Here is a 9,848-nt window from a genome sequence, read left to right as displayed (position 1 = left end):
ACATCAGATTAAAATGAATTCAGTAAATAACCAGATGATATTTAAGTGTTACCTTAACCTATCGTCTTCACTTCAAATGACACACTTTGTACAAGTTCCGCTTTAAACTCCTCACTCCTTAGCTACACCAATAACTTTTTATGGGTGCTGGTGTGTATTCCAAATGATGAAACAAACTACTCTGTCTCCCAACTCTCTTAAGGTTGACTCCCTTGATTAGCATTTTTCATTTTTGAAGTTATCCTCTGAAAGCTAGGTTGTTAGCTTGAAGGTGCAGTAAAGTTGCTGCTGCAGCAAGGAGGGACAAAACTTTCTGGTGCCTGGTCAGAAATTTGGCCAGATTTGGCTCGCAGGTGTGACTCATCTATATTCATGCTTACGCTGTGCAACACTGCACAGGTTCCAATCAAAGATATCACTCTGACAAGTCTTTCTCTACCAGTCTTCACTGCTACACAAGTATGATTTTTATTTTTACTTATTTATTGCAAATAAATGAGTAAAAATTAACACCTCACTAAAAATGATGACAGTTGAGTGAAGTCCTGACATCTATTAAGCACTTCCTATATGTATTTTTCATGCTTGATAATACAGAGATCCATATGTATATGTATTTTATGTTACTGAATAATACCATCCAACAACCAAGAGCTAACCTCAGAAAACTACAGCTCCTCTAATGATCTAAAGTTGGCTCCAAAACCAACTCATTCTCGAATTCAGCTACAAAATTGTGACAGTGGCTATGAAGAAACTTTTGGTTTCTCTGTAGACAATCTCAACTTTCAGAGCAACTTCAGAGGAGGTATGTGAGACAGAAAAGAACTGACAGATTTGCACCTAGCTTTGGTGAAATGCTACTACCTGCTAATAAGCTTGAATTAGCAGGTTTTTGTGTTTGCACCTGCACAGTTTATGCTAACTACGCTTGCTAGCTTTAGCTGATGACAGTGCACTTCAGCCATAGAAGAATAAATACGGTCAAGTTTGCCTCCAAAAAGGGCCAAAGTATGAACACTGATGTTTTAAAATGCAACCAGAAACCAACATCAAGGTGGTTACGTCCATCTTTTATATACAGTCTGTGGGTGCTACAAACCAAAGCTAAAGCAGATCAGACACATTTTGAAACACTTACCCCTCCGCTGCTCGAAGACCTCTAAGGTAAGCGTTACATCTGTTAAACTATGCTATAATGACCGTCTGACGAAGTTTCATATTTTACGTCTTGACGTTTTATTTTCCTATTGTCTGCTATCTGGCGCACTGATCTGGCCTTCTACGTCTTCTCTATTAGTCAGCACCACCTTACATGACGTGCTGCTTCTCTGAATTCGGATCTACCTTATTTATTTTTTTATTTTCACGTTTTGCTCTCCCTTTCTCCAAATATTTCAACAACCGGAGGGTCATGTAAAGCATAATGGCTGCCATGTCAAGGACTCCCTGCGCATTCCCTCGTGTTCCTACCTGCATGGAGTCGGCGCTGATTATTTCCCCCTGAAGCCGTTTTCCTATCTCGATCGCTAGCTTAGACTTGCCGGTGCCGGTAGCTCCCAAAATCACCACTAAAGACGGGACCATTGCTCTCCGCAGAGCACCCTGCACGCTCAGAGTGGAAGCCGCCATGATGTTGCGTCATCGGCGCCCAGCTGACGACCGCGCGCATGCGCTGTGAGCACAGGAGACAGGAGGAGGGTTCTGTTGCCGAGCAACGGGGAGCCGTTACTGCTGTATTATTATTATTATTATTATTATTATTATTATTACTATACTGGTTCAGTCTTGTCGCTGGTATAAATTAAATTGACTGGATTAAACGGTTTTACTGGCAGTAACCTGTTCCGTCCAGTTCCGAATTAACCAGCAACCAAGTTATCATAACGGTAGATGGCTTTGATGCTGTATTTTTGCACCAATCAGATCGCTCGTTGCTACATTCAGGGTGCGATGCTTTTTGCAGATACATTTAACCGCATAGTTGGCACTGTTTCTATGGAAACTGCCAGCGCTCTGCAGTAGTGAGCAAAGATGTTTATTGCCATGGTGAAGATGCTACCAAGAGTTACCCTGGAGACCGCATAGAACAAACACTGGATGAGGAGTGGGGGGATTGTGTTCACTCATTCAGGTGGTTTGATGGAAAACAGTGTCTGTGTGTAATAGAATTGGATGCTGCACATGTCGAGCTCATATTGTGGGTTCACAAATTACCCTAGGATCTTTTATCTCTGCTTAAGTGCAAATCTGCACTTTGATTGAATCCTTGTTTCATTTTAAGCCTGTTGTGGTGGTGTAGAAGTCCAAAATTATGAAAACTGCAATGCTGTTTGTACCTCACAAAAGGAAAAGCTTTTCAAAAAGTTTACAGCTTTACCCCCAGAATAAAACTTTAAAGAAAGGGTGTCAAATACAAGGCCTGAGGGCCAGAATTGGCCCACTAGACAGCTTTGGAAAATGTGCAGGATGTCATAAATTTTGGACTTTTAATTCTATTTTTCTTAAATTTTGCAGCTTTTCCTGCTGATAAGACCTCCCCATGGCCATTCAGTTTTTTTTTCCCCAGCTGACTATGTTGTGAAGCGCTACTGCGTGCGCATACGTCAGTGCAACAACACTGACTGGCAAATAGGTTTCCCGTTTCTGCTGTTGATTGTCTGATTTCTGTGATATACTCAAGAAAGAGAGACAAATGATTGATTTATGAAGTCAAACCATGGAATTTATTTACTTTTCTGACTTACTCTTCATACACTGAGGCTTATGAGGTACAGGAAAAAGAAAAGTGCTGAGACAAGGTCCCAAAAAAAAAAAAAAGAATTCACTGCTACTATGACTGTGCTACAGCAGAAACCAGTGACCATCACACATAAGGGGGGGGGGCAACAAACAAGCAAACAAAACAAAACAACAACTACTACTATGTAAACCACTGTCATGGGTGTACCCTGCTGGGGGAAAAACCTGACTGGGTTTACTGGTGGTTTGTGCTGAATTAATGAGCATTAAGGAGGAAGCGGGGGGGAAAGCACACAATTCTTCAACCAAATCCATTCATCTCCTGCTCTTAAAGTTCACTTTCTCCCATCTGTGGTGGCTCCTGAGGTTGTTACAAACAGCATAATAACAGGTTACACCCCCCCCCCTTCCAAAAGCACAGTCTACAGCCATGATACGAAAGCTGCAGTCTACATGGATTTTCCTGAGAGCGAGTGAAGCTGGAAATAAAACTCATCGTTTACAGTACTCGATCCGGGGCTACAGTGTTCTATTGCATGGCTTACAGGACAACAGGCACCACCAGGCTTGCACAAAAAAGAAAAAGAAAAAGCAGAAAGCATCGACATCAAGGCTACACACAGCCGAAAGTTTCATCAGTAGATCCTCTTAAGTCCACACACCATCCATAACACCTGCACTAGATCTAAGAGCGTTACAGCTATAGTGATTGAATTGTTTATGGTGGGGTATCCAATCAAGATACACAACTTTCAGCACATAAACCACCAATAAAGCCCAGTCCACTGCGATTAACCAAAAAACAGTCATTAGCTCACACTGAAACACAACTTGGTAGGAAAATATAGTATAAAAACTTCTGACTGGTCTGATTTATTATTTAAACAAATGAAAAAACCCCAGAAACACACAAGTATGAAAACAAGGAGGCTCTGAAAACAGTAACAAATGAAAAACATTGTGACAAAGTGACTAGTGTGATCAACGTTCAAAGTGTTTTATTTTTACTTTTTTTTCCTTTTAATAATCATTTTATTAACAAAAATAGAAGCTTTGAGTTGTCTCTGAAAAGCCAGCAAGCTTGAGCCAAAAAACAAAAAACAACTAGGGCGAGTATAGTAGACAGCTCTGGTTTTGGTTTGGAAGGGACTGTACAGGAAGTGTACTATATACATAACATCCAACTGGACAGTCTACATACACTGAAAGGCTTCTAAAGGCATTACATCAATGCAAAAAACAGAAAAAAAAAAAGACTTCATGAGACAGCAAGATAAAAAAAAAAAAAAACATACAGCTGAACCTCAGTGGGCTTCATCTACAGGCATTTTTTGAGGGGGGGGGGACAAAGATTTCAAATCAGGTCCTAAAAGATTCTCTTAGTTAACTAAGGGATGCTGACATTCATCTTCTGGCTGGTCTCCATGGCACAATACGAAAAGACAGGCGGGAACATTCTTGGGATTTTTGCTAAATTTGTATCTTCTCCAAATAACGCTACGAAACAGAAGGGCAAAGCCGATGCTTTTGAAACGTCTGACGATTGAGGGGGTAAGATACCGAAAGCTGCAATCTGGAACCTGCAGGCAGAGGAGTCGGGACTTCATCTGCTCGAGACGGGCATGATAACACTGCATCATTAACTGCTCCGCGTCTCTGGCTGGCCAGAGGTTAGAAGTAGTGTGAAGAAAACAAGAAAGGGAAAGAGATTTGAGGACAATGACAGATAAAAAGAAAAACAAAGGGTCAACATGTTGGATATCAAGAACTTGGAGGCCATGTGATGGAAAGTACACAAAGACATTTCAGGGGGGGGATGTCGCAGCTGTGCAAGCGCAACAAGAGTCTGTCATAATCGAGGAGGTGGTGCAGCAGTTAACGACACAGTCGCGGCAGTTTCGTCAAACAAACGCGGCAGGCCGTAACGAGCGACAGTGTGGGCTGGACAAACCTACAACTGAAAGCCCACGCATACACCGATCCACGGATACCCCCGTGTGATCATCAGTCCCTAAGCTTGCTGTCATGACGGCTTGTGGCCTCGTCAGTCACTCAGAAGCTAATGTGCAAACCACAAAACAAACAAAAGAAAAGGAAAAAAAAAATGAAATCCACCCGCACTATTCCAAGTGAACATTAGTGTTTTTTCATCCTCACAGAGTCCCGTTCAGTCCTGTGAGTGTACGTGTGAGTTGCCGGGTCAGATTCAGGAGCGCTTAAGCTGCGCCAGCCTCTGCAGCAGCTGCAGCTGCCGGGCTTTCAGCTGCTTCCTCTCCTGAGCCTTCTGCCGGTCGCTGGCGTGCAGCTGCTGCAGGTACTCAGTGGCTCGGGTCAGGATGGCCACCTTGGGAGTCTTGGGGCAGTCCGCCAAGCCCGGGATCTCGTCCCGCAACGACAGAAAACGTGAGCGCAGGTCGTTCCGCCGCTTGCGCTCGAGAAAGTTGTGCGCCTTGCGCTTGTCGGTGTCCTCGCAGTCGGACGACTGCGGGCTGGAGAGGTGCAAGAAGGAGGGGGGCTTTGAAGGGGATCTCTGGGGGTGAGATGAGGAGGATGAAGGAGATGACGGCGAGGCGGAGGAGGTAGGAGAGGAGGCGCTGAGGTTAGGTGACTCCGACCTGGCCACGGTCATGTGAGGGTTTCTGCTGTCCAAATTCAGTGGGGCGTGGCCGGGCCGGGGCTGGTGGGAACTAGAGTTCTGGGGAGGCGGCGGCGTCACCTGAGCCGATGCGTTCTCCTGCCGAACCCTCTTCCGCGGCGGCTCGGGCGCTGTCGGCAGAGTGTCCGGGGAGGGAGCGGCGTAGTTGTGCTGCTGTTGGTGGATTGAGATGTGGAAACGCTTCATGCCGGGGTCGAAGGGGTCAGCTCGCACTGTGATGGTCACTGGCTTGCGGGTGTTGACCAGTCGGCGAGGTTTACGCTGCTGCTTGTGCTCCACCGTGACCACATCAATCTCCTCTTCATCCTCATCTTTGTCATCATCATCATCTGAAGGGGAAAATAAAAAGGTAAGAAACTGGATAAATGTGTGTCCAAAGAGAAGAAAGACACAGAGTGAAGCGTTTAAGACTTAAAATGCCAGCTGAGGTGAGCAGCCTGACTGACACGCTCGCTCTAGCCTCCCGCCTCCTCAGGCCAATTAAATGCTTCTGCGAAAAAGATATTCACAGAGCCTCGCGAAACCTGCATGATCTCCCTCACTCACACACTCTCACCAAGGCTCTGAATCATCACTGCATTAGTTCAGCTCCCTGAGTGGAAATTCCCCCTCTTCATTCATGTGCACAGAGTGAGCATGAGAGGGAGAGACAGGTTAGGCTGTGAAGCACTCAGGTGCTTCTTCAACTTGTTAAAATGAGCCGACTAATATCCAGCGCTGCGAAACCCATTTGTTCCTCTATTTACTAGAGTGGAAACAGGGTTTAAAAGAAATAAATAAATAAAATAAAATAAAAATTTTGACTCCATTCCCGCAAATCGAGTAGACTCCCAGGAGACTTTCAGCACTCTTATAGATTAAAACACACTCTTAAGTAACTAAGATCACAGCAAGAAGAGGGGACAGACACAAAGCTGGGAGTAAGGCGACCCCAGCTATTATCCTCAGCAGCACTCATGTGAAAAGCAAGTCTCAAGTCTCATATTACAAAAGCATACAGGACGGACTCTCCAGAGTAACCCTATAATAGCTCTTTACTGAAGCTTAAACACACATCTGTTTCCCGGGCTGGCTCATTCTCCTCCTCTCAGAGCTCCTGTCTCTCCATGAAATGCTCAACACTGTCAAAAAAAAAAAAGGACTGTGCAGGCCCAGCCTGAACCCTCCTGAACGGGCTAATCCCCCACTGCTCCTATTCACAGGCCGGGCTGGCTCGGCCCAAATACACCCCCCAACACAATTGGCGCCGGAGCCTGTTGAGCGGAGGAATGCAGCAACAAGTTCCCTTTGTGGCATTCCACACACGCTCCGAGCTCGACATCACATGGCAGCCCACATACCAGACTCGATCATATGGGTTCGGGGGAGTGGGGAAAAAATAAATAAAAATACAAAATTGGGAAAAAGTAGGTCTTGTCTCAGGGAAAATTTAGGCGAGACAGAATAACTAAGGTGGGGGGGGGGGCTTCTCAATCCCTCCCAGTTACATAAAGTTCCAATAATAAGTGTTCTTTATTGAATTCATGTCAAATTTGAGGTCAGGGAGAGCCGGCAGAGAGGATATTGTTATCATAAGTCAGACTGGAGGAGAGGAGCAGGGAGAAGTAGCAGCTGGTCTGCTGGATCCCTGCCAAGCAGCAGATGTTTGGATGGGTGTGTCGCTCTCTGGGCTTCAAGCATGTGTTGCATGCACCAAAGGTAACGCAATGCAGTCACCATCATGTGCCATGCCAGCCATTACTGCCAAGATGGCTGACCAAAGCAATAAAAATGTAATAGAAATGACTAAGTTCAAAAACAAAATAACTAAAAGTCACTGATCCAAGCAAACAAATGAAGGAGACTTAAATAAAACATGACTGGGCGGGTCTGGAAGTTCCAGTGTGTTAAGTACTGTGTGTGTGTGTGTGTGTGTGTGTGTGTGTGTGTGTGTGTGTGTGTGTGTGACAGGGATGTGGTGGAAACAGAACAAGTAACTATGGCCACTGAACTACCTGTTCAACGTCACTGTGACACACAACTGCACAGAGAAAGAGCTACCATTCACGCTGTACATCAGTGCGCTTCACCTGTTACTGACCTGAAGAGTCGCTCTGTGATTCGGAACCAGAAGACACTTGTTTCTTGCATCCGCCTGTTATCGGGAACGTGAGAACCGCGGTGGGGTCCACGCAGTCCGCAGCCAAGCCGCCGTGGGCAACAGTGTCACCGGTGCCACTCTGCACCCTCCCGGGGGAGGTGACAGCGGACCCAGCTGCGACTTTAGCGGCCACTCCGGTCCCGGGACAGGCAGAGTACCGCTCCCCTACAACTCTCTCCAGCTGCTGTCCGGCCGAGAAGCCGCTCCACATGCAGTCCTGGATTATGATAGAGCTTAGGTTCCCGAACGAGTCGCCGGTCGTAGCCAGCTTGCACGGCACATCCTGCTGCTGCTGCTCATCCTCCTGCCCCAAGAACTGGGACACCCACTCCAGCTTGTCTCCGAGAGACGGGTAGAGCAGTCCGACCCTGCCCGACCCTTCCACCGCCCGGATAGGGGACATGGGCGGGGTCGGCACAAGCTCGAATTTCTTCCATATGTCCTCGCTGGGCGCAGTGGACTTGAAGAAATCCTCGTCCGGGTCGTGGTCGTCGTAGAAATAATGTTGGTAGTGGTCGAGGTGGTCCATGTCCCAGTTTTCATAACGAGGCGCGGTGGAGCTAATGCCCGGCATGGGTGGCTGGAGGCAGCGGGGTGAATCACTCCCTGTTCCCGCTGTCTGCTGAGACACACACACAGAGCCGACAGCTGGATCAGAACTGAGCCTCATTCGCATCAGAAATAATAACACCGCTGTGCGTATTTTGTTTTTAATCATTTGTTTATTTATTGGGGGGGCGGGGGGTCCGACCCTGTGGTAAATGCATAATGCATCTATTTTCATGCATCGCTGCCTGTTAGATAATGATGCAGTTTATCCTCGTAAACAGCGACCTGCCTTTGAGGAAATAAACCTCCACCTTAAAAAAAAGAAGGTGTAACATGACTTAAATCGCTAGAACCTTGTTTGCAAATCGGTAAAGACTTCATAAGACAGTATTTGGAGAGAGTGGTAGTGGAGGTGAAGACACTGACTTTCAGGCATAAAGATTCTCCGCTCACATGCCGCAAGGTTTAAACAACAAAAACAAACCAAAACCAGAACACCAGTCTTGCTGCAGCTGTTGAGAAGTTCAAAGTTTCGCAACTGTCTCATTACATAACACTGTTTTAGTAGTAGGATACTGAAGGGAGGGGGCGGGGGTGTTCCGCTGACTGCTCAGCAGAAAACAAGGCGATTAAAATGGGACTGAAAATAGATTAATTGGACAGACAGGCAGCAGGTAGCAGCCCCGGTACTCCCGGTGAGGCTGCTCAGACCGGAGAGCCGCGCGTAAAGCACTTTATTTGGCTCCTCCTCGGCTCGACTCCTTATCAAGCTCAAGGAATTCAGCTGCGTCTAAAAAGCCGATCAGTTAATTAAGCAGCGGGCGCGCTGGAGATGCGGCTTTTCCATTCGTCAAACCCCCAGTACACACCCCTCTCCGAATAAAATTAAAATAAAAACTTTAAGCGGTTCACTTATTATCTAAACCATCCACGTGTGCGTTTGGGTGTCAGCTGTGAGGAGTTTTTTTCTTTTACCTGGTGCCCAAAGTGAAAAACCTGTCTGCGTCTTCATGGATCCGCTGTGCGCAATTACACCACTAAGGAAAAAAAAAAAAACACAGAAAAAGCAGCCACAGTGATTCCTTTACAAGCAATCTGCTCCCAAATTGAGCGTCCCTCCCTCCCTCTGCTGCTGCGCTCGGTGTCTCTCTCAGGTGGTAAACAGTCACCGAGGGTGAACGAGTCCGTTTGGTCGCGGTCCCACCGCTCAGAGGGCTGGATAGGCTTCGGCTGTGGTCACTTTCTTTGCAGACTGCTGCACTATATGATCCGGGGGAAGGACTCTTGGCTATTCTGCATAAGAGGCGGGTCGTAGTAGGAGAGCCACGCCCGCCGTTTAAAGGTGCAGCACACTGAAAAATAACAGCCCGGAGCGCAAAAGCGAGAGTGCGAGCTGAGTGTTATGACACAGATTTCGTAAGGTGACAGCGCGCTGCTTTTGCAATAATTACGCACACGTAATAAGAGCGTGTTTATTTGTGTCCGTGCACATGCACAAGCATTTGCATGTGCGTGGGAAGGAGAGCTTTAAGGGTTGATTTTCTGCATCATGTGTAAAAGAAAACAGAGAAAACCCCATATGCTGGAGTGTGGTGCAGTGAGGCTCTCAGGCATTTTGCATAGCTTTAGAATTTTTAAATGCTATTGCCTGCTGAGTGAACACACACACGTAAACACACACAAGCACGATTTAGGCTGCTGTTTCCTCCTCTTTTGTTTGTTTGCTTGGCTCATGGAAGTTGGAGTCGAACAGGTTGACGG

The 9,848-nt window shown here is 46.5% G+C and overlaps 2 protein-coding genes across 3 annotated transcripts in view; both read right to left on the bottom strand.

Moving 5' to 3' along the window:
* Positions 1–1,707, bottom strand: part of trit1 (tRNA isopentenyltransferase 1) — a 50,284-nt gene extending 48,577 nt beyond the window's left edge. For both annotated transcript variants that reach the window (XM_005728892.1, XM_005728893.1), the window contains exon 1: positions 1,474–1,707. In XM_005728892.1, the coding sequence (XP_005728949.1) occupies positions 1,474–1,632 (159 nt within the window). In that variant the 5' untranslated portion in view covers positions 1,633–1,707. The remainder of the gene's footprint in view (positions 1–1,473) is intronic.
* Positions 1,708–2,713: 1,006 nt separating this feature from the next.
* On the bottom strand, positions 2,714–9,354 carry myclb (MYCL proto-oncogene, bHLH transcription factor b). Its single transcript, XM_005728891.1, has 3 exons — positions 9,063–9,354; positions 7,479–8,160; positions 2,714–5,727 (listed from the first exon to the last, which is right to left on the bottom strand). The coding sequence occupies exons 2-3, from the start codon at positions 8,110–8,112 to the stop codon at positions 4,949–4,951; spliced, it is 1,413 nt and encodes a 470-aa protein (XP_005728948.1). The 5' UTR covers positions 8,113–8,160; positions 9,063–9,354; the 3' UTR covers positions 2,714–4,948.
* Positions 9,355–9,848: the final 494 nt, after the last annotated feature.

This window comes from Pundamilia nyererei, unplaced genomic scaffold (assembly GCF_000239375.1).
Source record: "Pundamilia nyererei isolate P.nyererei 1_Seehausen unplaced genomic scaffold, PunNye1.0 scaffold00030, whole genome shotgun sequence".
Classification (NCBI taxonomy): domain Eukaryota; kingdom Metazoa; phylum Chordata; class Actinopteri; order Cichliformes; family Cichlidae; genus Pundamilia; species Pundamilia nyererei.
This window is presented reverse-complemented; position numbering and strand designations above follow the sequence as displayed.